At 46.4% G+C, this 24,889-nt stretch overlaps 7 protein-coding genes across 7 annotated transcripts; 3 read left to right on the top strand and 4 right to left on the bottom strand.

Moving 5' to 3' along the window:
• Positions 1 to 2,316: 2,316 nt before the first annotated feature.
• N7525_006679 (uncharacterized protein) lies at positions 2,317 to 3,084 on the top strand (the record flags this gene model as incomplete). Its single annotated transcript, XM_061213806.1, has 2 exons — positions 2,317 to 2,343; positions 2,425 to 3,084. The coding sequence occupies 2 exons, from the start codon at positions 2,317 to 2,319 to the stop codon at positions 3,082 to 3,084; spliced, it is 687 nt and encodes a 228-aa protein (XP_061068237.1).
• A 205-nt stretch (positions 3,085 to 3,289) lies between these two features.
• Positions 3,290 to 3,505, bottom strand: N7525_006678 (uncharacterized protein; the record flags this gene model as incomplete). The annotated part of the gene is made up of 1 exon (XM_061213805.1): positions 3,290 to 3,505. One exon carries the CDS (start codon positions 3,503 to 3,505, stop codon positions 3,290 to 3,292), a length of 216 nt encoding a protein of 71 aa, XP_061068236.1.
• A 6,646-nt stretch (positions 3,506 to 10,151) lies between these two features.
• Positions 10,152 to 12,607, top strand: N7525_006677 (uncharacterized protein; the record flags this gene model as incomplete). The annotated part of the gene is made up of 4 exons (XM_002567179.2): positions 10,152 to 10,329; positions 10,378 to 10,958; positions 11,870 to 12,148; positions 12,212 to 12,607. 4 exons carry the CDS (start codon positions 10,152 to 10,154, stop codon positions 12,605 to 12,607), a joined length of 1,434 nt encoding a protein of 477 aa, XP_002567225.2.
• A 3,013-nt stretch (positions 12,608 to 15,620) lies between these two features.
• On the top strand, positions 15,621 to 17,683 carry N7525_006676 (pseudouridine synthase family protein; the record flags this gene model as incomplete). The annotated part of the gene is made up of 3 exons (XM_002567178.2): positions 15,621 to 15,660; positions 15,925 to 16,277; positions 16,337 to 17,683. Coding segments are annotated over 3 exons (1,740 nt in total), but the record flags the coding sequence as incomplete, so codon positions are not given.
• A 683-nt stretch (positions 17,684 to 18,366) lies between these two features.
• On the bottom strand, positions 18,367 to 19,859 carry N7525_006675 (uncharacterized protein; the record flags this gene model as incomplete). The annotated part of the gene is made up of 2 exons (XM_002567177.1): positions 18,367 to 18,714; positions 18,828 to 19,859. The coding sequence occupies 2 exons, from the start codon at positions 19,857 to 19,859 to the stop codon at positions 18,367 to 18,369; spliced, it is 1,380 nt and encodes a 459-aa protein (XP_002567223.1).
• Positions 19,860 to 20,489: 630 nt separating this feature from the next.
• N7525_006674 (uncharacterized protein) lies at positions 20,490 to 23,082 on the bottom strand (the record flags this gene model as incomplete). Its single annotated transcript, XM_061213804.1, has 9 exons — positions 20,490 to 20,814; positions 20,895 to 21,141; positions 21,380 to 21,419; positions 21,475 to 21,582; positions 21,837 to 22,315; positions 22,382 to 22,665; positions 22,735 to 22,913; positions 22,972 to 22,997; positions 23,052 to 23,082. The coding sequence occupies 9 exons, from the start codon at positions 23,080 to 23,082 to the stop codon at positions 20,706 to 20,708; spliced, it is 1,503 nt and encodes a 500-aa protein (XP_061068235.1). The 3' UTR covers positions 20,490 to 20,705.
• A 560-nt stretch (positions 23,083 to 23,642) lies between these two features.
• On the bottom strand, positions 23,643 to 24,607 carry N7525_006673 (uncharacterized protein; the record flags this gene model as incomplete). The annotated part of the gene is made up of 2 exons (XM_002567174.1): positions 23,643 to 24,256; positions 24,424 to 24,607. The coding sequence occupies 2 exons, from the start codon at positions 24,605 to 24,607 to the stop codon at positions 23,643 to 23,645; spliced, it is 798 nt and encodes a 265-aa protein (XP_002567220.1).
• Between the last annotated feature and the right edge of the window lie 282 nt (positions 24,608 to 24,889).

Below are 24,889 nucleotides of genomic sequence, written 5' to 3'. Positions count from 1 at the left end.
TCTCTAGGTGTACTATACCACAATGACTCAACCACCGAAGAAAATTCAGCTATTCTTCGGCGTTGAAGATGTGCAAGGTGACTCTTAAGTCGTCCTAGCCTCTCTCAAGTCCGACGACTTTCAAGCAACAATTTCTGTGAGCTCGTTAAGCATGCCGCGGCAGCCAAGAATTTATAGGCTGTTAGTGCAGAGAGCAACCAGCTCAGACTCGACATCGCCGGGATGTGAGCCTAACCCGAAGACTACAAAACCGATCTGTCTTAGAAAGAGGAAAGCTAGGCAGAGCAACGAGCCGCGTACGAGGATGAGATCTCTGAACCACAGAAGCATCGCGAAGAAGAGGGGGGAAAGGGGAGGTCCTTCACCAGAATTTTGTGCTTCATACCCAGCTCGAAAATATCACCTACCAGATTTCGTCCTCGTAGCGGGACCGAATGAATGCCGGTCCCCTTATATAGAGGTATAGGGCCGCGGTTGCAGGCGCCGGGGGGATTGCTCTACGCCGCCCGTCGTTAGGCGCGACCAGGGCGTCGGCAAGCGATCTCCTTAGTGCGGGTTTCGAGATCCTGAATCTTCGTGCTCTTCTCCTCTATAAGACGATCGGTCTCTTCACGGTATTGATCATGTGTCTTAGTGGCGGACTCCAGGCGTTCTTCATGTCTTCGGCCAGTTGCCTAGCGTGTTCTAGTTCACCCTTAGCCAATTATAGGTCCCGTTTTAGGTGGGAAACTTCAATTGAAAGTTCCTATCCGCGAGAAAGACGGCTTCCTTTAGCAGACTCCAGACCCTCGGTAGTGTCAAAACTGGGGTATGGCCTCCATAGGCTATATTCAAAAACCGTGGTTTTTGTGTTGGTCGAGTGGAATAATGCCGTATTTTATTCCAACAGGTAGTTCTCTCGGTGGTACCTAGCTTCGTATCCACACATGCTCTAACGCAACGCCAATCCGGCGACCTTATGCTAAATATAAGAAGTTCAAGGAACGTAAGTCCCTCAAGCGCAAACAAGAGGCTGCAGCAACCCGCGAGGCCAAAATGCCCAGGGGAGATCCAATCGTTCGTCGAGTGGGAAAAAAAGAACCACCAAAGACTACATACGGCGGGATTTGTCGAGCCCTGTCAGAACCACATAAGCTCTAACGCAACGTCAATCGGCCTGGCTTTGACTAGGATTCGCGCATCCTGGTTAACACTGCGGACTTTGTGTGTTCGTGAAGACCCTGTGGCGGCGGGGTTAATATACTTCACGGGGAATGATTGGAACGTTATCCTATAATTTAAAATTGAAAGAGCCAATCGCGGACAAAACTGCCCCACAAATCAAATTCGGAAAACCAATCACAACATGGCGGAAAACGGAAAAAAAGATATGCAACCTGTGGGACTCGAACCCACGCCACTTTCGTGACCAGAATGCTCACTATAATCAGTGAAAGAGGTAATTTCTCTTGAGTCTGGCGCCTGTTGATTTTGTTAGTTTAGTTCAGTTGAATTAAGGTGAATATATTACTAACCTTAACCGCTCGGCCAAAGTTGCGAATCAACGAAATATACCACGGTATATTGAGTTACAAGTTATACTTTCAATATCCCGCAAAATTATATCACGAGTACACTAGACTATATCATAAGTTCCTACAATGCCAGCCCTATTGCCATCCCTATCTGACCCATTCATTCTACATACCCGTGGACGAGTAATAATATGTTGAATACCTCAGTGTCTGAGGCATCTCATGTCAGATAGAAACCCATATGGTGACTACAGATCAGGCAGCTTCGTAGAGCACCCCCGAAAGGAGCTAACATTGACGACTAGGCTAAACGTCAGCGTTATTAGCAGGCTTAGTATTTTAAGGGCAAGTGCAGCCACTACGGTATCGAAGGTCACCCTACAAAGGTATGCTTCTATCTGCTAGAAGAATTCGTTTTTGATGAATGGGAGCCAATCCCCGATGTCTGGTGCTATACTACAGCGCTAGTGGAGAGAGATAGAAAGGATAGAAAGAAGCGATAGATTTGAAATTGGTGATAAATTTGATACTAGAAATAGTGATTTTTTCTTTTTGTTATAGGGGGGCGAGGAGAGTGTTTGTCGGAGGATGTCTAGCCTAAGGGGGGTGTTAGAGCCTAGGTCATGTGACCTGGTTGGCTGCCTATTTGTTCAGGCTAGTCATGCCTATATATTTGTCTCTATCTCTCTCTCTGTCTTCTTCCTCTCTCTCTCCTTCTCTTTCTCCCCAGTCATCTGTCAGGTGTCCACATTCCATTCACTCGGGCCTCCATTCCTACACGTTTTGATCGAGTCTGCGAAAAATGCAATACCAATATCTACGCAAGATTGTCAGCAGATCTTCGCTGCAATCCTGAAAGTCTACCTGTGTCGGGGTTCGTCGAGACCTTACTGGCGCTGGTCGTGATAAGGTAGACCCGTTCGAGCCCTCCCTCCTCCCCACCGAGGACGCTAGTCACAAGAAGAGACCCCTGTCTCAGAGTGACCAGTTTGATACAACGAGATCTGTCGATGAAGTCTTAGCCAGAGATCGGAACCCAGTTTTGAATAAACGGGTGAAGCCATTGGCTGTCAACAAGAACGCCCAAAACCGACAGACCTCTCTATCTTTTGCCAAAACCAACAATGTTGACCTCAACAATGTCGAACAGACAGCCACACCACGTCAGACGTGGCGGCTAGAGACAATGGTTAGAGCCCCTCAAAAGGCAAACCAAATGGAAGAGGCAATGGTTAAAGCCCCTCAAAAGGCAAACCAAAAGAAACAATCCAAGGTCAAAGCCCGTGAAAAGGCAGACCACAAAGAACAATCCAATGCCAAAGCCTCTCAAAGGGCAGGCGAGAAGAAACAACCCGTCCTAGACGGTTTCCAGGGCTTCTTCACGAAAGCCCCAGTTCCTACCTCGAGTGGCCAAAGTGTGGAGACCCCGTTCCTCAAGAGCGACAAGGGCTCCAAAAGCTGTAACGATGGTTGGGAATCGGACTGGGAGTCCGATGTTGACAAGAGGGATGATACCTCCCTTATGGTCGACAATGATGACGAACTCATCAGCGATAACAAAGTCACGTAAGCCCAATGCCCATGTGGCTATCGGTGATAAAGAAGTCGTTCCTGGACCCGAAGGAGAGGACTGCTCTGTTGGTGATTCTCCCGATCAAACCAATATTCAGTCAGCCGCAACAGAGACACCGGGCCTTAACGGTAAACTCTTTAAGACGATCCGAGAGATCCTCTTATTCCTTCAGAAATGGGCTGGTGAGACTAGCTTTATAGACCTACAAGATAGGCCTGTAACTCTTGGGTTCTAGACCTTGCTTAGTCGCGTCAATGTCGACTTTCTTGCGGGTCTCTTTGCCTCTGCAATCTCCATAGAGGTGCAAGCTCTCTTCGAGAAAGAAACCTTTTCGGTAGACGATCTCTGTCACCTTCCAAAGGCAGGCTTCGAGAAACGGCCTGGCATTTACCTCGGCTTTGTTGTCGAAGCTGAGCATGATGATAGTACGATTACACTTGCCCTATATGTAGGGTCGAGTATCTGTATCAGGGTTCGTGTCTATGGTCATCAACAACCATACACATGGGAAAGGCATAAATGTTGGGGTGGTCACGTGCTTATCACGTGATCCCCCGCTTCCCAGGACTTCCTCATGTGTATGCAGATAGCTTCCCCCTCTCTCTTCTTCTTTTTCTCCTCTCCAGAGTCCATCCATTTATTTCTCTGAGTTGCATATTCCACTGCGTAGCTTCTTCCTTCCATCAGGTTATGAAGCCCTTTGCTCGAGGTCTCCGAGCATCATCAAAATCATCAATTTTCATCAAGTCTAACTGAGCGAATCAGAATTTTCAAATTTTCATTGTGGGTCGCGCTTCGGCCCGTCCCGCACCCCACTAAATCGGATCATCGAATCCATCATCATTAAGGTAGTGAAGGTCATCGATATCATCACAGGCCGCATTTCTTTATCAGAGATTTCTCATTAAGAGAGCTCTGCATTCACAAACAGAGATTTTTCCATCGTGAAAACTCTGCATTTCTTAGCGAGAGTCAGCGAAGACGCGTCTCTCTACTTCTGACCGGAGATCTTTCTATCGAGAAGACTCTGCATTTTTCTTAGCTAGTTAATATAACTGATTCCGAGGATGATAACGCCGGTGAGGGCTTATCACGCTCTCTCCCCGCACCTCGCACCTAAACCTAACCTTCTTCCTCCACCTCCGGCGTAGCGAAACGAGCGATTCGGACCTAGGGCATAAACCTCCCGGAGGAGAAGGAAATTAAGCTAAACAAAGGTATTAAGTTATTACTAGATAGTAGCAATCTCGCTAGATAGAAACGCCAGATCGAGAACGGACTTAGTATAGTCCGTATCGACAAAGTGGCTAATTATAAACTACCCCGACCGTAGGAGACAGACCCCGAGTACGACATTTAGGAATACTAGTCAAAAATTGCCTATAGATAGATTGAGAGTCTGCTAGATTAAGAGATTATCACCATTCTTAAAGGAGGAGTGGAAGCCTTTCCACGTTATGCAGATATTATAATACGCGAAGTGGAGACTCTCGTTCGTGGTGTAGAAATCATAGACAATATCAGATATAAAGTCATTAAGTTTTATAAGATCCGGAGATCAGATTTCTCTAGCGCTAATGCCTATATCACGGCGTATTAGACGTAGTATAACCAACTAGGCCTATATAAGGTAGAGCCGCACCCTTTCGGTGCAATATTTATTATACTTTATAATCTCGAAGGAGAACTAGATTCGGTGAAGTTCACCTACTAGATAATAAAGGATACCATTCCAAAGAGCGTCACGAAGGACGACTTCAATAGCTTATACAAAAAGCTAATTATAGAAGCTCGTGATACACCTACTTTATCAAGCGCCTCCACTATAGTAAATATAGCGCGGAAGATAGAGAACCCGCGCGGTAGATAGGGACGCGGTCGTGGCGGACGCGGCCGCGGCGGCGGATATAATACTTCGTCGGACACTAAGATAGATATAAAGATAGAGGGAGAGTCATTCTTCAAAAACGGTCTAGTAAAAGGCAAGACTATCGACTAGTAGGCGGAACAATAAAGAAACCAACAACCGTAGTACGTCAATAGCTGTAAGTGTCCCCACTATAGCATCGAAGGTCATCTAGTAAAGATATACTACCACCTTATAGAAGATCTCATTTTCGAAGGGTAGAAACCGGTAAAGAATATCTAGTGTTACGGCATTATAAAGCGGTTAGCAAATAATAAGAAGAATGAAGGCAAGGCTAGTATAGCCCGCGTAAACTCCGCACGCTCCGTAGATAAGATATAGATACTAGACAGTGGTGCTTCTAAAACTATCACTAGTCACTATAAAGACTTTTACGAATACACTAAGTATAAAGCTAGAGAAACGCTATATAGCTATACTAATGCTAATAGCAATATTCAATTCGCAATAGCATATAGTAAGGCCCTAGTCCAGATTAAGACTTCGACTAGAAAAGTGAGAACAATCCTTGTCTCTACCTACTATAACCTATTAACCAAAGACAGACTACTTTCTATAAATACTTTAGAAGCAGATTATAGGATTTATCATAACCCGATCACGTTAAAGCTTATACGTGTAAACCGGGAGGAGGTCGGCCTAGTGAAGAAGGTTAACGGACTTCTATAGATTGACGGCCCGCTTTTTTATAGTGTGAAGAGCGAAGCCGAAGATATAAAGACAGAGATTTCAACTAAGGTCTAAAAGACGTATTTTTATAAGCCTAATTCTAGCTCTAAGTCTAACAATAAAGACGAAGACCTTAATAGAGTTAGTAAGGTAGTCTCTACGTACGAAATATATAGACGTCTAGGGTATATCGGCAAACCGTATATTAAAGCTTCTTTAGCGGATACTATTCTTCTTAATAAGGATAACTAGGTTAAACTTTACGACTTTAATTGTAAAGTATATTAGCTCGGGAAAGCGAAGAAACGGATCTCGAGAGACAAATAACGACGTGTTAAAAAGCCTAGTATAAAATTTTATACTAACACCTAGACTATAAATCCCCCCGGACCCGGTAGAGAGAAATATTAGGTTCCTATTGTAGACGACTATACCCGATACACCGAGGGCCCCTATTTTCGCACTAAAGATAAGATTACGGAATATATAATTAAATTTTGCAAGCGATAGAAGCTTCTCCGCGGTAGATACCTAGCTATCTAGCGTATTAACGGAGGAAGCGAATTCTATAAGTTCCAGATATAGGGGGAGAGTGAGGGAATAATTTTTAAACTCACACCTATATACACACCTAAGCCCAATAGTGTAGCGGAGCGTATAGGAGGCTATATTAACCAAATATAGAGGACGATAAATATAGATACTAAGCTTCTAGACTCTCTCTAGCCTTTTCGTGTGAATACCGCTATTTATATTCACAACCGCCTAGTAAACCCTAAAATAGGTAAAACCCCAATCATTACCTAGTAGTAAGATCTCGGTATAGGAGAAACGAAGGTTAATCTAAAGCACCTTCGTCTATAGGGAGCAATTGTTTTTATCTACATTCTAAGAGAGACTTATATTTAGTTAGAGAAGTTAGGAGCACGAGCATTCTAGGGACATCTAATTGGTTACGAAGGAGAAAACGGCTATATCTTTAAGGTATAGAATCCTATCACGAAGGAAATTATACGCTCCCGGAACGTCACTTTCCTAGATAAACTAGATAAGAAAGGTCCGGATAACGATAAGAAAGGGGGTCTAGCACCGGCTAGAAAGCTAGCACCAAAAGACCCTAACTCGGACAATAACGACACCGGAGCACTTTACGAATAAGGAGGACCGGCAATAACCCAGATTGAAAAGGGAAAACAGCTATTTGAAAGACCTAGGATTCAACCAAGGCTAGTTCTGTAGGTTGTTATTACTAATAGGAAGCTAGAACCTACTATTTAAGGTCTAACAAAGCTAACAATTTAGCAAAAGCAACCCTTAGTAGGACCGAACACACCGGGAAGAGTATAGACTATACCACTAACACCTAAAGTGTCAACTAGGATCTAGGAAGTCGAGGATATATCTCCAATTCGATAGCCTATCTTCCAAAAGCTAGTAAAGAGATAGCCGATATAATAGGCTAAATAGTAGTCTAAATAGTAGGCTACACCGCACGATACACCGCAGGCTATATAACGTCCTACGCTCTAACCCTAAGCTCGGGAATTAATTAGAAAGTATATAGATTAGCTTAGTGTAGAAGTGTTAGTACTTCCTCCACCACTACCTTAGCCTAGAAAGCAAGCTACAAAGCCTCTAGTGCTAGAAGTGATCCCGGAATCTCCTATTCACTAGTCGATCGAGCGTGACGATAGTGAGGAAGCTTATAAGACCTTTACACACAAACTAATTAAATAGGTAGTTTCTCCGTAAGAAGAGAGATAGGTAGTCTCTTAGTAGGAAGAGAGATAGGTATTTTCTTACCGAGAGGAAGAGACACCAATTTAGCGAGATCTCATACCGCTAGTAGTAGTTATTAAATCACTAACACTACATTTACTAGGTGCATTTAGAGAGGATACACCGTAGTAGGAGACTCCAAAACCAGTTCTACACACTTAGCAAGAGATTTCTTATAAAGCTCTCTCTCACAGAGAGGAAGAGCCTTCTTAGTCCACTTTTTATCAACAATAGGAAGAGATTTCTTAAGAGCCTTTTTAACAACTAGAAGAGGAGATTTCACAGCCACGAGAAGAGATTTCTCGTGATATTTCCACGATCGAGACCGATTAGATCATGATTCAACAGGATCGTTAGCCGTCCGTCGTCACGATCAGTAGCGACGAGACAATTCCACCTCTATAGTTCATTCCCCGCCGTTTAAGCCGCACGAGACGCTTACCGGAGCGCTACGGCTTCCCCGAGAACCCCCTACGTCCCCCGAGACCGAACCCTCTACCGAAACCGAAGACGAAGATAATACGCGTAAGACCGGACGTTCCGTAGGGTAATAATAGTGCTAGCGAGAGATCTAGATAGGATAAGTAGGACATATAGAGAGGAAGGCTAGTAGTGTCGAAGGTTCTTACTAAGTAAAGCACTCCCTTTATTTATAACGGCAAGCCGCTTTATATTAAAGATATCGACATTCCTCAGTCCTACAAACAAGCTCTAAAGTCCAAATTTACAGATAGATAGCAAGCTACTATAGAGAGTCAGATTGATAATCTCTATACAAAAGACACTTTCGACATTATTCGAAGACCGCTAGGAATCACTCCGCTTCTAAGCTAGTGGGTGTATGATCTCAAAGTCACCAAAGACAATAAGGTGTATAGTTTTAAAGTAAGATAGGTAGTGTGCGGGAACTTCTAGATAAAGAAGGAAGACTCCATTTTCTACGCACCTATCGTCTAAAACACACTTATTAAGATTATTTTCACTATTATTACGCAACGGAATTATAAATAGAAGCAATTTAATATAGTTATAGTATATCTAAATGTATCACGAGATAATTAGGAAATAGTCTACACATTTCAACCCCTTAGTTTCGAGTACTATAAACCGGATATTAGAATCAAAGGCTAGGTTTATTAATTAAAATAGGCTCTATACGGACTTCGTGATTTAGTAGCTTTATAGAATAAAGAGCTAGATACTAGATTGAATAAGATTAATTTTTACGCACTCGACGACGATCCTTATATATATATAAAAGGTTAAGGCGTAATAGTATGGTTTTTACTAGTTTATATAGATAATTTTATTGCTACCGCACCAATAGATACGGAAGTGTAGCAGATTTACCACTAGACGAAGGAGCAGTTCGAAATCAAAGATATAGGAGAGCCTTCACGCTTTCTCGGTAGCGCCATTTCTCGGGACTATAGTAAGAAGACTATTATAATATCTTAGAAAGCTTATACCCTAGAAGCGCTACGTCTTATAGAAATATAGTTATACACACTAACCCCTATCCCGCTATCACTAAGCCGGAAATAGGAGGTTAATAATAATAACCCGGAGACCCGTTTATACGATAAAGATCATACATTATACAAATCTCTTATTAGGAGACTAAACTAGCTCACTATAGAGATAAGACCGGATATTAAGTTTGCGGTTATAAAATTATAACACCGCTCTATAGCTCCCACCACCAATAATATATAAGCTATCCGATAGGTCTATAGATACCTAAAAGGGATAATAGAGCTTTATATAACGCTCGGAAGAATCTAGGATACGACTTTCTTTACATATATAGACGCCTTATATAGAGACTAGCCTAATACGAAGTCTATAGAGGGGGCTATCTGGTTCTTCGGCGGTACACCAATTAGGTAGTATTTAAGGAAGTAGACAATTATAGCACTATCATCGACAGTAGTAGAGTGGTGCGCTCTTAACAGACCGGTAAGGGATGCCCAATAGCTAATGAAAATCGCCACCGCATTAAACCTACCGAATGTAACAAAACCCATCGTTATCTTAACGGATAATATCAACACCTAGCTTCTTATAGGAAAGCGCTCTTACAAAAACAGTATAAGATAGCTTGATATACGCTAGTTCTTCGTTAAGGACGCAATCTTCAGAGAGAAGATCAATCTGCTACGTGTTGATACGATGCACAATATGGCGGACGGGTTCACAAAAGCTCTCGATAAGGAAGCATATGACAGATTTGTACATATGCTAGGTCTTTAGTGATCTACATGCAATTTTACCAATAGAGAAAGGAGTGTTATGATACGTAGGAAAGGCAGTAAAGACTGCATAGTGAAAAAAAAAAAAAAAAAAAGAGGTTTTTTGTATAGAGAGCAGGAATGGGGGTATCTAGGTCAGTCCTGAAGGGGGGTGTTAGGGTGGTCACGTGCTTATCACGTGATCCCCCGCTTCCCAGGACTTCCTTATGTGTATGCAGATAGCTTCCCCCTCTCTCTTCTTCTTTTTCTCCTCTCCAGAGTCCATCCATTTATTTCTCTGAGTTGCATATTCCACTGCGTAGCTTCTTCCTTCCATCAATAAAGGCTCTCACCTTTATCGGAGACTGAAAAAGGGCGCTAAAGTAGAGTTCCGTGTGCTTGCAGCGTTCAATTCTTCTATTGAACGAGGCTATCTGAACCTACTAGAAGCAATCTTTATGTTCCTATTTGGAACCCTTCGGAGACCGACATACGAGTCCGACTTTGTCAAGCAAAGCACGTGGAAGCTTTACGGGACACTCCAAGGCGCGACTCAGTATCGTCCACACTTTGAAGGCCAAATTGTTGGCTTAAATGCGGCTTGGTCGTTGACCCAAGGCTTTGTCAATAAGGGCTGTAAGCTCAGGTCTCAATGCGGCAACCCGCAATGCGATGCTATTACAGTTCCTATAAATGAGCCAAAAGAACCATATCCCTTAGCGGACGGGGAGTTCGTTTCCCGAGCTCCTCGTATGTTGCTAGATCCCGGGGACCCACTTGGATCTTATCTTTGTTCCAGTTGCTACTTCTACCGGAGAAATTATGGCAAGCTGCCAGACGAAGCATTTGCCAAGCTCCACCGTGCTAAAAGATACTACCAACGGTGGATCGAAAATGAGCGGGAGCACAAGCGCGACATCTTCTGCAAAGGCTGCAACAAAGTCGAAGCCCCTGGCGCTTCCAGGCATACTAGGTTCGTGATGAGTCACTCAGATCCTAGTCAATTTTATTGCAAGCAGTGTTGGAAATCGAGCCGCTACGAGTCCAAATATAAAGCTCAGGAGGCTGTTTGTCGAAACCCTTACTGTGGTGCCCGTCCAGGGAACAGAACTCTCACGGGACGAACTGTTCCCCGCCTTGTGAAAGGTCTTTGTCTTCCATGCGGGCTTTACATGAAAGACAACGCCAAGAAGGCCAAGGAGTCCAACAATGCGGACAAGGCCGACGACGCAAACGAGGCTGCTGATGACTTTTTTATTGAAAGGGTCAGTTCGCGGACCAAGCTTCAAATCCAGTTCGACATCCTTAGTGGTAGAGCCGTGCACCACTGCAGCCGATGCAAAACTGAGGTCGAACAATACTGGACTGCAAAACCAGAGCTCTTGTTACGTGGGACGGTTACAGCGCGCGGTCTTCTTTTTACTCTTTTTTATTTTTATTTATCATTTCAAACCTAAGGTAATATCCATGGATATTGTAGATTATATTAGTAAGTATTTTTGATAGAGAGTAGTCAATTTTCAAAGTTTAACAAAAGATTCTAATCGCGAGTTTAGTATAGGAGCCACTATATAACTATAATAGAGATTCATCTTGACATTTACATTTCAATCAGTTACCACTCAATAGCCATGCATATTGGACCATTCGGAAAGAGATATTTTGTTAATCTAATAATAAATTTTAATTAAAATTTTCTTAAAAATTATCACAATATAAATTTATTGAGAGAATAGGGTCGAAAGTTAGTCAGTTTTGGTGGGAAAACAGGGTGTGGGTAAATACTTAATGAACCCTATATACCTCGAAATCAGACATATAGCTAGTAAAAGTTATAACTAGTCAACATTCCTACAATATCGAACTGAATAGGAAAAGACAGTATACCACCAAAAGATGAGGGCTATGGTATTTTGCCATTTATACCCAACTCCGCCTATGGCGGGAAGCACCTTCCTATATAGAAATGGCACCTTCACGTCCAAGTCCTCAGTATATTCTTCTTACCTGTAACTCATCTACTATGGAAATGTCATAGCCTGGGCTGGCATTTTTGCGTGAATTTGCTGGAGCTTGGGTCATGTGACCTGGCTGGCTGCCTGTTTGTTCAGGCTAGTCATGTCTATATATTTGTCTCCTCTCTCTGTCTTCCTCTCTTTCCTTCTTCCTCCCCCAGTCATCTGTCAGTTTGCGCAAGCTGCGCCGGGGGGATCGCCCCCCATTGGGACCCGGGGAGATTGGGCCCAACAATGCCCGCAATCGGGCACTAAAGAAACGGCGCCGCCAGGCGCAAGCCGCCCGTGAACAGGCCGTAAGCTATACCATATACCTGAGCAAGATAGAATCTGGCACTAACAAAAAAAAAAAAAAGGCTGTCGTTGAGGCCCGCCGCCGCGAACTCGAGAACGAGTTCGCGCTCGATATGGTGCGCGCCCGGGCCAATGCAAGACTCGCTGTAAGATACTATCCCCTACTATACCTTGATGGTACACTAGGATAGTCGTTAACATAATAATAGGAAGAGTTTGGCCCCGAGGCGGCTAGGGGAGGGGGTGCCCTGGCCCACGGCGGTAATTTCCGTGGTGGTGCTTTCCGCGGTGGTGCTTTCCGTGGCCGTGGCCGTGGCTCCCGTGGAACGGGAGGGCGTGGTGGTGCTCGTGGTGGGCGGGGTCGTGGAGGTGCTCGTGGTGGCCGTGGCCGTGGGGCCGGTCGCGGCGCTTTCCACGGGGCCGAAGCTGACCCTGGCCAACGCGAGGCCCCCGCCGCCGGGGGCCCCCTCCCTGATGCCGATGAAGACGAGCACATGCTCGTAGATGAGGCTCGGGCCGTGCCCAACGAGGGCGCGGCACAGAACGATGCCTGCGCCCGTCGCGGCCCTGTGCCGCAGTACGAGCAGGAGCACCGCCGGGCATGAAGAAGTTAGTATGGCTGGTCCACTTCCCTTTCATCACACCATCAAGGCACTAATACTGATATAGCAGATACAACAACGATGACGAGAATTTTTGTTTTTTTTTTTTTTTTTTTTTTTGTTTTGTTTTGTTTTGTTTTTTTTTTTTATGTTTCTTTTTTTTTTATACCTTTTATCCTTATATTGTATCATTACTTCTGTACCATTTTTCTCTTGTATATTTTCTTTTAATCATTGTTCTCGACCATATTATTGTTCTATACATATTGTCATTGTCATTGTCTTTGTCTTTTTTTTTTTTTTTTTTTGTTGCAGTTCGACAACTTTCACGAGTGCAAGAAATGAACTTGAACCCGCGCCCGTTAAGGGCCGCTTATTTCCTTACCTAGGTAGCAATGTATATGTAGTTATATATTATGTAAAGATGTGGACAGCAATGTGTTTCGTACGTGCATGATATTCTGGATTTTTTCGCAAGAGCAATGGCACCGATTTTGTCGGCGTGAATGGTGACAGGCATATTTAGCAAGCAAGCCATGTTCATCCATGGATACGTACGAATCTCTGTAAGGAGAAAGATAAGCCACTTCACTTATTGTGCAGCGAGAGCTTGTACAATATACTCGGATTCCGTAGATGACAGTGCAACACAGGCTTGTTTTTTGGAGGCCTAATAGATAGGACATCTAGCAAAGTGAAAGACGAAGCCAGATGTGGAACTTCCATTTGTCGAGTGCGGACTAACATGATCTACATCGAAAAAAACCAGGGATAGACAATCATAAAGTAGAGTCACGAGCTGATTGGATTGATCAAGATCACGAACAGGTTGATCAGGATCACGGTGATACCAGATACTAAGATCAACCGTACATACTAGATAGCAAAATAGGCGCTTGATGGCCTGCTTATACTACGGACCCCGGTTACTAGCATACTTTGCAAGCTGGATAGTAGCGTAGGAGATGTCAGGTCGGGTCCCGACCATAAGCTAGATGGCTTTTCCTACTTGCTCTTGATAGAGCTTGTATGCTGCGGGTGATACAGACCCTGTATATGAAAGTAAGGGTTATTCCTTATTGAACGGAGTCGAAACTAGGTTGCAGTTCTGTATACCGTATTGATAAAGAAGAGTGTTGATAAACTTCCTCTATGAGAGAGCAATAGAGCTTTCCTAGTGTATGATTTCAATAGCGAGATACTCGAGATACTCTCTAGCAAGGCCTTTGTTCGTGAGAGTGAAATGCTTAGCAAGCTGCTTCTCGAAATTGATCACCCTATTGGAAGGTGATAAAGTAAGAATATCATCCACATGGACAATAACAAAAGTCGGGATAGTGCATTTATCAATACATTTAACAAAAACAGAGTGATTAGTATGAGTCTTTTGGAACCAATTGGTAGCAAGGCGTCATGCAAAAGTATATACCATTCCCTAGATGCTTGCTTTAAGCCATATATAGACTTCATAAGCAATCCAATTTTATCATGCAACCAGGAAAAGAGTCACTACCTCTAGGGCTAGACAGGGCCAACATATGACTAAGCTATATCTAGCTAGAAGGAAAAACTAATTATTCACGATGTCCACAACTACCGAAAGCTGGCTTGTCTTATCAAACTCGTCAACGCCCTGTCTTGTCTCCTCTCGCATAACTCACTGTGCGACTTCGCGCCTTCACACTGTTCTCATGAGTACATCTTATCTTCACTTCACCTCAGAGACAAGAGACGTTTTTAGCAAGACTATCGATCAAGTGGATGGATTGTATAAGCTCCCGAAGCAACCCCTTAACCGTGATTGTCCCTCATTATACAATGGACCCCAAGACTATCAATAAGCTCAACGTTTACCGTGAGAGTAACGTCACTCTCAGAAACTGACTGAAACAAACCGAGGCTATGCATGATCAAAAGATCGCCCTCGAGAATGAGCTGGTCTAGCTAGCAGATCGATCAGGTGGAAATCTATATCAGAAGAGGGCCCTTAGGGTCAATAGGCTAAGTGCCTGGGGGGTCTATGACCTATATGTATATGATTAGACCTTGCGATTTAGGAGGAAGTGGGCTGGGCGTACGTCACATATCGCCATCTACTTTCGGTATTCGGTAGTGATACTGCCAATTCCTCGTAGGTGGTTCTGCTAGGAGCGTCGAGCTATAATATATCACTAATCAGTTTCGAGAGGGCTACTAGTAGTGCTAAATACTATTAGTCCTTTAATAGTGCCTAAAACGTAAAACATTATAGCCTATACAAGGTATCACTAATTTGAAAGATCTTTAGGACGACTCCGAGTTCCCGAAAAAACAAAAGGTCTAGACACTACCACAATACCTAACCAAATCATAGCTAAATAGCAAAAAGCTTATCTATTCATTACCGCTCACTTTGTAACTATAGTTAGTTCATGATAGTACCGGATTAGTTTGCAGAAGCGTCAAAACTAAAGACTAGACTTATAGCTGCCAGGCTGTAGCTTCGGCTTCCTCCGTAGATCGGCGGATGGCATTAGCACAGTCTCTAAATCCTAGTATTGGCTCCGATTTGTCTTGGGAGAGTGGGCATATACAAGAGTTAAGAGTTGTTATCGTGGATAAGTGGAGGTACTTTATCGCATTGTCATGGAGATACAATACGGAGTGAAATCAATAGAGAAAACAACGTATTGAAGGGGACCGGGAGAGGAAGAAGAGAGAGAGAGAGGAAGCAGAGCTAAATATGGGTTTCTATCTGACATGAGATGCCTCAGACACTGAGGTATTCAACATATTATTACTCGTCCACGGGTATGTAGAATGAATGGGTCAGATAGGGATGGCAATAGGGCTGGCATTGTAGGAACTTATGATATAGTCTAGTGTACTCGTGATATAATTTTGCGGGATATTGAAAGTATAACTTGTAACTCAATATACCGTGGTATATTTCGTTGATTCGCAACTTTGGCCGAGCGGTTAAGGTTAGTAATATATTCACCTTAATTCAACTGAACTAAACTAACAAAATCAACAGGCGCCAGACTCAAGAGAAATTACCTCTTTCACTGATTATAGTGAGCATTCTGGTCACGAAAGTGGCGTGGGTTCGAGTCCCACAGGTTGCATATCTTTTTTTCCGTTTTCCGCCATGTTGTGATTGGTTTTCCGAATTTGATTTGTGGGGCAGTTTTGTCCGCGATTGGCTCTTTCAATTTTAATTTGTGGAGAGAGCATTGGAAAATAGTCCTCCGTGCCTGGAATGTACTGATTTGTTCGATGTGGGGCTGTTATCTTACCTTTTCTTTATTTTTTTTTATCAATTCTCCAAGTTTCTCCAGGTCTCCTCGAGTCTCCATTCGTCACCTTCGTCACCTTCGTCACCTTCGTCGTCCATCTGGCTCCCTCACCTCGTCTCACAGCCTACTTGCTACGGCAAGGCAAGCTCAAGCTGCCCACTATGGCCCTCACGAACGTCGACCATGTATCCCCCTCCAAGCCAGTTGAGAAGACCCCCGATGTACTGGTGACCCCATGCGATCCATGGCCTGCGCCTTACTATTTGGACGGCGGTTTCCGTCGTGTCACGCCCTACCATTTCACCTACAACACCAATTGCAAGGAGCGATGGCGGGGTCGCCAGCTGGTCGAGATCTTCACTTCCGAGTTTCGCGATCGGAAGCCAGAATACTATGTACGTGAATATGTGGGCATGGGCCTCCAGATGTAGAACTGCAAACTGACAATTACCAGAGGAAAGCCCTGGAGGATGGCCTTGTACAGGTTAACGGCGTGACAGCCCGCCCCGAAACGACACTTAAAAACGGCCAGGTCATCTCACACACTCTCCACCGCCATGAACCGCCCGTTACAAGCCTTCCTGTGGGAATCATTTACGAAGATGATGACCTCATGGTCATTGATAAGCCTGCTGGTGTACCAGTGCATGCCGCGGGACGATACAACTTCAACACGGTCATCCAAATTCTGCGCTCCGAGCGCGGCTCCGAATGGTTACCTCGCCCATGCAACCGACTTGACCGATTGACATCTGGAATCATGTTCATTGGGAAGCACGCCAAGGGCGCTGATAAAATGGCTGCCGCGCTCAAGGCCCGGTCCGTACAGAAAGAATATGTCGCGCGCGTGAAGGGCAAGTTCCCAGACGGTGTTGTTGTCTGCGACCAGCCGATCATGCAGGTTAGCCCGAAACTGGGTCTCAACCGTGTGCGCGCCACCGGCAAAGAAGCAACCACCAAGTTCCGTCGCCTGGCTTACTACCCTCCCGAGTCAGCAAAGGAGACCGAGTCATCTAGCGACGACGAGCGTCCCGCTACCCCGCCCGCGTCATTCGCCAACGAGACCGAGGGCTACAGTATCGTGCACTGTCTCCCGCTGACGGGCCGCACCCACCAAATTCGCGTCCACCTTCAGTTCTTGGGCCATCCGATCAGCAACGACCCTATCTACTCCAACCGCCGTGTGTTCGGGCCTGAGCTCGGCAAGGCCGAGGCGAGCGCAGATCGCGACGAAGAGATCGTTGCGCGGTTGTCTCTCATGGGTAAGACCGAGATCCCCGACACGGTCTCGTACCGTACACACCTGACTGCGGCGCCGAATGTCCCGCCGAACACCGACCCGGTGCTTGTCAATGAGATCATGCACCGCGAGCAGATGGCCGCAGCTGAGGACTACGAGAAGCGCAAGGGCGAGCGTCTGTCCGGCGATCTCTGTGAAGTCTGCGGAACAGAACTGTACTCGGACCCGGGTCCCCATGAACTCGGTATCTTCTTGCATGCTGTTGCGTATGCCGATCGAGACGGTGATTGGGCTTACCGCAGCCCCATGCCTCGCTGGGGATTGCCTCCTGCGGGTATGGAGGGTCCCCGCGAGTGTCCGAACTGGGTTCCTGCCGCTGAAGGCGAGGAAATCATCGTTGGCCACGGGACTATTCCCCCTGGCTTGGGTGACGATGACCATGCTGCAGATGCAAACACTGGCTCTGTGCTGCTGGAAGGCGTTGGTCTCGTCAATATCTCCGAGGCTGCCAGGAGGAACGAGCCTCCCCGTGAAGCCACAGAGGCAGCTGCTACGAGCTAATGATGTTGTTCTTTAGGGGTTCCTTTCTTGAAAATACCTTCTACCTATATCATATTTCTTGGAAAGTCTTTGTCTTATGATACCACTCTGCCGACTTACCATCAAAAGTGTACGAGCACAGCGTCTTGGTCTTGGTGTTCATTCCTATCATATAGATTTGCTGCTTTTAGAAGACGTATAGAGATATGTGCAACCTATCTAAATTTATTCGTATAACACACTTGCAAACCTGAGCCCGTGTATGTGTTATATCGACCCGAGTTGTAGTCCAAATCGCCATCTTTTGAATTTTTGGCTTGACACTTTGCTGGAGATCCTGTAGATATGATTAGAAATGGCTAGCCATTCCATCCCATATATATCAATCCAGCACTTTGGTTCTTTGTAGTCGAGATCTCACCCTGTCTCGAAATGCCACAAACAAAGAAGAATCTCATGCTAACCCCGAATGGGAAGAGTTCGGAGGCACCTTCCTCTAAGATACTCACTTCTGACTCTTGTCAGAACTACTCTTCCCTATAACAGCCAGTTTATGTATAATTCTTTACCAATTTCGCTTCTCAGCCAACGCTATAAATGCCGCTATCTTGCACAATGCAAAACCGAACCAGACCAAAACATAACGCTCAACGCTAAACGCCTAGTAATGTATCCCAACGATAAAACAGACATCGGACCAAAATCTAGCCGGTCACCCATGTCACCTTGTGACACTGCTTCATCCGCTCCACCGCAGCATCAACCCGCCACAGCATCGTGCCTGACTGCGTGCTTGGTGAGGGCTTCCCGCGCAAGACCGCATTGGACGTGGTGCAGCGCGAATCGGCTGTCAGGCGGTACTGGATGCACTCTGGATCTGCGGCGCAGTAGTCTGCGCAGGCAGCGAGAGAAGTCGGCGTCTTGGGACCCTTGTAATCCTCTTTATCGTCGCCTGCGCTCGCGAAGTTGTCCCAGTTGTCCAGATGATCTGCGAGAGTTGGACGGATGAGGTTGCGGAAGATGTCACCGTATATGAGGACGTTCGTGTTTGACTGGGATTTGTTAGTGGTATATCCATATATTCCAGGGAGGTGGAGATTGGATATCTTGATATCCCAATTGATACCGGAAAGGGCTAAAAAGGGAAAGGAAAAAGAAAACTCACATCCGCAAACCACTGCTGTTCGAATTCCCACAACCGATCCACATCCGCGGGCGTCATATGGTGGAAAGTGAACGGCGCAAAACACCAAGGCGTCTTCGAAAAAGCCTCATGCAACATATCCTGCTCCCAAACCGACTGAGTAGTTACATGCGGCCAAGACCAAGTAAGCCCAATACCAGCAGCAGCAAGCGCCATCCCAAGCACACAATCCCCCGCCCATTCCCGATTCGTGATATCATCCCACTCGTCAATATGCGATGTGTGATAATCCGCGACGGAATGGATAGCCGCATTCGAAAGCACAAAGCCCGACCCACCATGCGCAAACAAAGTCGACCCGATCTGCATCTGATTCCCCAGATACAGCCTCTCCTCGTGATTGAAATGCGCCAGCCACCCGAGCAGATTCGGCCAGATCGGATACGTGTCTGCTTCGAGGAAGACGAACCACTTGGCATCTGGCTTCTCGCGCCGCGCTGTATGGATCATAGGCAGGAACTTCCACTTATCCAGTTTCCAGCCTGGGTTGTCCATCATGCCGGACGGGCCGTTGGCGACTTTGGTGTGGTCTTGTGAGGTTAGGGCTGTGCGGCCGCCTGTGCGGGCGCGGTTGTACAGGGCGAAGTCTTGGTTTGTTTGTTTGAGGGTTTCGGAGACGTTGAGGAAGACGTCGTGCGTGCGTGTACCGGCTATGTCTTCTTCGAAGTCTGAGACGATTATCTTGTGCGGCACGCAGCGGAGGGTTGTTCTTAGGTGCACGGGGACTTTGTCTTGCGCTTCTGTGATGCCGGTTTTCATAACCACCAGTACTGAGTCCATTCCTGTGTCTGTGGGACAGGATGATGGTACATGGTCGGTTATTTCGGTTTCGTTGTGTGTATTATCAATTGTTACCCCCGTGGCGGGTTCGAGCACGTCCTGCGTGGTCTTTGAGCCGAAGTCGGCGTTGGTGAATTGCAGTATCAAGAGGACCAGGATTACTGGCCCCAGAATGAGTACCCAGCGACCATATCGGGGCGGGACAGAGTGCATTTTGGGGAGGGGCTTTCCTGGGACTCTAGAGGTAGAGAGGAAGAGGATTGAGGAAAGGGGTTTCAATGGATATGGAAGGATCCATCGGTCTCCATGTCCAGATGGAGACCCAAATATAAATCACAAGGTTTGAGAGGATCTTCAGGAGGGTCTCAAGTTCTTAAGTGATGGGCGCGTGGGGGCTGATGCGAGTTCAAGGCTGCCTATGTACATAGGTTACATCGAAACCAGAGCTTATTGTGGTACTGTTATTCCCCAGGATTGAGCAGATGTGAGACATTTTGGATAATGGATGCTCCATACGCTGTCCTGACCTAGTCCCATCCCGATCCTGTGCTCCTATGCCGTGCTATGTGGTCTCGGAGCTTCAGGGTTTTGCCCGTGTTGCGTACGTCACCACAGGTGGGTCCGATGATCTGAAACGTGTGATAAGTGATCGACTACAACGTGTATGTAAAGGGGTTTCACATTCAATATGTTATATGTTAATATGTTGTAGTGTTGTAGTGTTGTAGTATAAGGAAGTTCAACTAGTTTATAGGGTTATGTGGATATCGGACTACATTGTATGTACAGGGATACATACACACTACATATACAAGGCCAGATTGGAAATCCGCCTAATTGAAATGTCTTGGACCAAAAGGGATTTTTGCAATTTTTGTTGTCATTTCAGAGAACAATTCTCTCGCTTCACAGCGCCCGGCACTATGACAAGGCCCGAGCCGGACATGCCATGCACAATCCTTAAATTTCGTTATCGCCAGAGAGATAGTATCGCCATACAAAAACCCCGACCTCGTGCACCTATCCCAATTAAAAGGAAACAAACTGGGTTTATTCCATTTATGCCTCGGTGGTGACACGGCCCTTGGGGTTAGTGACCTTAACACCGAGAGCCTTGGCCTTCTCGATAATCTCGACACGCTTGCGGGAGGAAACGGCGTGGCCGATCCTGTAAACTTGTTAGTAAAGGAAATACGCGAATGCCTATGGAGAACGATCAAGATCGCTCCGAGAGGTGGCGGAACGTACTCAGCAGCGAAGGTGCGGTTGTGCATGAGGAGGAGCTCAACGTCCTTGGTGTTCTGGACGAGGAAAGCCTTGTGGCCGGAGGGCATCATGTGGCGGGTCTTCTTGTTGGAACCGTAACCGATGGAGGGCATGGCCATCTGGCCCTTGAAACGGCGACGAACGCAGTTGTCAATACCCTTGGGCTTGCGCCACGAGGCGCCAACGCGCATGAACCGGTCAGACTGGTGACGGTTGAAGCGGTGCGTGCCTAATTGCGGTCGATGTCAGTCCTCCGATCGTGAATGTGGAAAGCCCATGTCCTTTTCAGCCTCCACGGCCCTTCGATTCAAGACTAGTGTTGGTTTTTTTTCCCGCATCAATCCTCCAATGGTTGTCGTTTCGGTTGGTGCATTTTGCTGAGCTTGTTTGTTCACTTGGTCGATCGAAGGGCGAGAGTATCCAAAGCACGGGCACGAAAAGAATGGAACAGGTGATCGGGAACATACGCTTCTTCACGATAGGGATGTGCTGCTTAGCGGCGGCCATCTGGAATCAAAATTAGTGACTGAATCGAATAGAATGCGCATTTTTGTTGACTGACCTTGTCGGTATTGCTGGGTCTCGCCGGGCGTTCGAGAGTTGTCGGGTCGGAGTTCAATCTCGAAAACTTCTCTCTCAGGTTCTCCCGCAGCAGAGTGGGAGACCCACACTAGTGCGCTTTGGGCGAACTAAGCGAAACCAGGCCACTTATGTCAGCCTAGGGCTGGTCTAGCCCTAGCCCTACTATTCCTCTTTGGGTAATATCTGGAGATGTTCTATACAACTGTACGGAGTACATAGTGATGGTTCTCCGATCTTACGCTGCGCATTCATAGTATTCCAATACATCTTGATCATTTATGTGCCATTTTCTTTTGCAATTATTTCCATGTAGGATTCATATCACTGCAAATGCAACTGAACCTTCTCGCCATCTTTCTCGCCACTCCGCAACATCTGCTCCAAGATCTCCAGATCCGCCAATGCTTCCTCGGGAGACTGTCTGCTGTCAGGTTTTCCACTCACAATTGAGTTTGCAAACTCCGCCACCTCGGGCACAACACCCTTGCCATCAAACTCAACATGGTGCTTCTCGCCGTTAACTGTCACATCATCAAAGTTCAAGGTGACGACACCTTTCTCGCAAGCAAACTCAAAGATCTGATCATTAAATGGCGATCCCCACGACAAGGAGATAACGCCCGTAGCACCAGATTCCGTCTTCGCGACGGCATCCACCGTATCCACCGGTGGCAGGAATGATTGCTGCAGCTGTGACTGCGCCGACAGAATGCTAAGATGCTCCGCGGGGCCTAGAATCAGGCGTAGCGCAGCAGTCATGTGCACACCGCCGTCCAAAAGGAATCCGCCTTGGTACTCAGGAGTCTTGCGCCAGGCGGTGTCTAGTTCAAATATAGTCAGTCTCCGTAGGATCCACTGTGTAGAGCCTCAGCCGGGATTGAACGTACGGAAGTACTTGTTTCCCTTATCCATCAGGCTGTGAACGTTCACCCGGAAGTTCTGGACCTTGCCTAGCTTCTGGACTTGCTCGGCCGCGAAGAGGAACTTCTTCATATAACGGAAGTTCTCGGCGACGGCCCAGAAGACCTTGCGGGTATCGATATTACTCTTGCACCATTTCAAAAGTTCCTGGGCAGTGGCGACATCCTTAGCGATGGGCTTCTCGGACAAGACGTGCTTGCCAGCGAGCAGTGCTTTCTTGATGAACTCCGGCTGAACCAGAATAGGAAGGCTGTTGGAGTTGAGAGTTAGTTTTTCGCCCATCTAGTGGAACCTAGAGAAAAGGGGGGTGATCCCGTACGCAATGATCACAGCGCCGATATCTGAACGAGCCAGTAGATCGGTATAGGACTTGCCAGAGCCCGAGTCTTCAGAGTAGAGATCGACTTCTGCCGTGCCGCTGGCGAGGTCCTTGGCTGACTTCAAGGAGCGAGAATAGATGGCCTTGAGTTGGAAGTTGGAGGCAGCTTGAACGGCAGGCTGCGTGGTTAAATTAGTCCAGTTACATAGAAGAGGATGTCATTAGAGTCCGTCATACTAGGTGCTGCTCTTTCGCGAAGAGACCTGTTGAATGTCAGCCAATGCATGCAGCATAAAGTGTATAGGAGAAGAAGGTACCACTGCCGATGATAGCCACACCGATAGACATGATTAATGTAGAGAGTGATATATTCGAGATGAAATATACAATGATATTACTTTCCCTGTACTTTGGTGCTATTAAAGGAAGTCTAGCAGTGGAGTAAGTGAATGTCCCCAAAGCCACTTTAAGCGGGGAGGCGGCACCTCATTTGCTGGTCGGCTGCATTTCCTATTATGTTAATTTAGGGTCGGATACTCCGTATCTTATTTGCTTTTGTCGGTGGTATACTTTGGGACTAGTCTTATGTAGTATATTATAGATGACGTGCATTCCCAGGTGTATTACTTCAGGTGTCTCTACCAACACGGAGACTCCGTGATGGATCGGGTCACAATCCAATTCCTCAATCTGTCGGCAAAAACAATCTCGATAACCAGTTACAAAATGACCTGAACTGTACACTCCAATTGCAAAGGGAATCCAAGCAAATCCGAATAGAACGCCCAAATCATGTCCGTCATCAAATAATCCAATCGTATCAGTCGTAACAAATGAAACCCATGTCAGCCAAAAGCCTTCCAACGTTCCAAGGATGTCCAGGTGAAACCTTCCAAGGTTGGAAACCCTCATTGATGATTAACCAAAGCCCTCAAACGCTCCACACGCGCCATAGCCTTCTCCAGTCTCTCCAACCGAGTGCGCTTCTCAACATCCCTCCTCTCCAGCACGGCTACCCTCTCCTCAAGCTTCGCGCGTGCCTTCCGCTCCTCCGCAACCATCTCATTCGCCTGACTGAAAAGCTGCACGGTCAACTCCTCTAGCTCAGTGCTCGCTTGTGAAAGCTGCGATTCAGCAGCCTCGCGCAGCCTCTGTTCGCGCGTAAGCGCATCCTGCAGTTCGGTGTTGTGTTCACTGTTCGCAGGCGACATATGTGGAAGGGGTGTTGTCAAGGTAGTCGGGGTAGTCGGGAGGGGTGCGCCGCTGGATGTGGATGGCGCGCTTGCGGGGGTTGCGCTGCCGCGTCGGTATGGGAGGAGGGAGGCTAGGTTTGTGAGGCGGCTCTGGTATGTTTGTGGTTGGGGTTGGGATTCTGAGGATGTTGGGCGTTGCGGTGACGAATGCTCGGTTTGGGAAGGAGGTCTGCCCAGTGAGGAGCTGCTTCGTGGGGTGTGGTAGGATCCTTGGGGTTGGGAGGAGCGTAGATGTCGGATTTCTTCTTCGTACTGGCTGAGTTTGGAGGCTGTTTGCGATCGGGTTAGCGGGGGGAGTGTTCTTGTTTTTAAGGGTTCGGTAAGAAAGGGAAGGGAAGGGAACAAAAAAAGAACACTGCTCTATACTCTCTGTAGATGCGATCACATTCATACTACGCTTGTGTATGTAGTCTGCAGAGATAGTCCAAAGGCTTACCTGTAGCTGAAGCGCGCGCTGTCAACGCATGCACCTGCCCCTCCAGCTCCTGGATTCTATCTTGGGCACCAGAGCCATTAGAAAATCCTTCGCCCCAACACATAGGACATTGTTTTTCTGATATAGCACCCTTCATGGCCGGTGCGACAAGTGTGGTAGTGAGGGATGTTGTGGTAGTCGACATGACAACATGGGGCTTACCCCGGGATTGTCATTTAATTTGTTTTTTAAACTAGGCGTACTAAGATTGCAACGGTGATTTGACGGGGCCTGACGGGGTATAAGAAGTACCTAAGTACTAACAGGAAAAAAGAAAAAGGAACAAGAAGAAAAGAAAATTAAAAGGCTGAAAATCATAATCCCTGGCCCTTTGAAGGGGCTTCAATTAATTCCATACCGGCCACTTCGATTTCTTGGCCAATTGTATCCTTGCCCAGGTGGTTCCTGGATGATCTCATAGAATATG

The sequence above is a fragment of the Penicillium rubens genome (assembly GCF_028828025.1).
Source record: "Penicillium rubens strain IBT 27055 chromosome Unknown utg000003l_segment0_segment0, whole genome shotgun sequence".
NCBI classification, from domain to species: Eukaryota; Fungi; Ascomycota; class Eurotiomycetes; order Eurotiales; family Aspergillaceae; genus Penicillium; species Penicillium rubens.
Note: the sequence above shows the minus strand (reverse complement) of the source record. Positions and strands in the feature narration are given on the sequence as shown.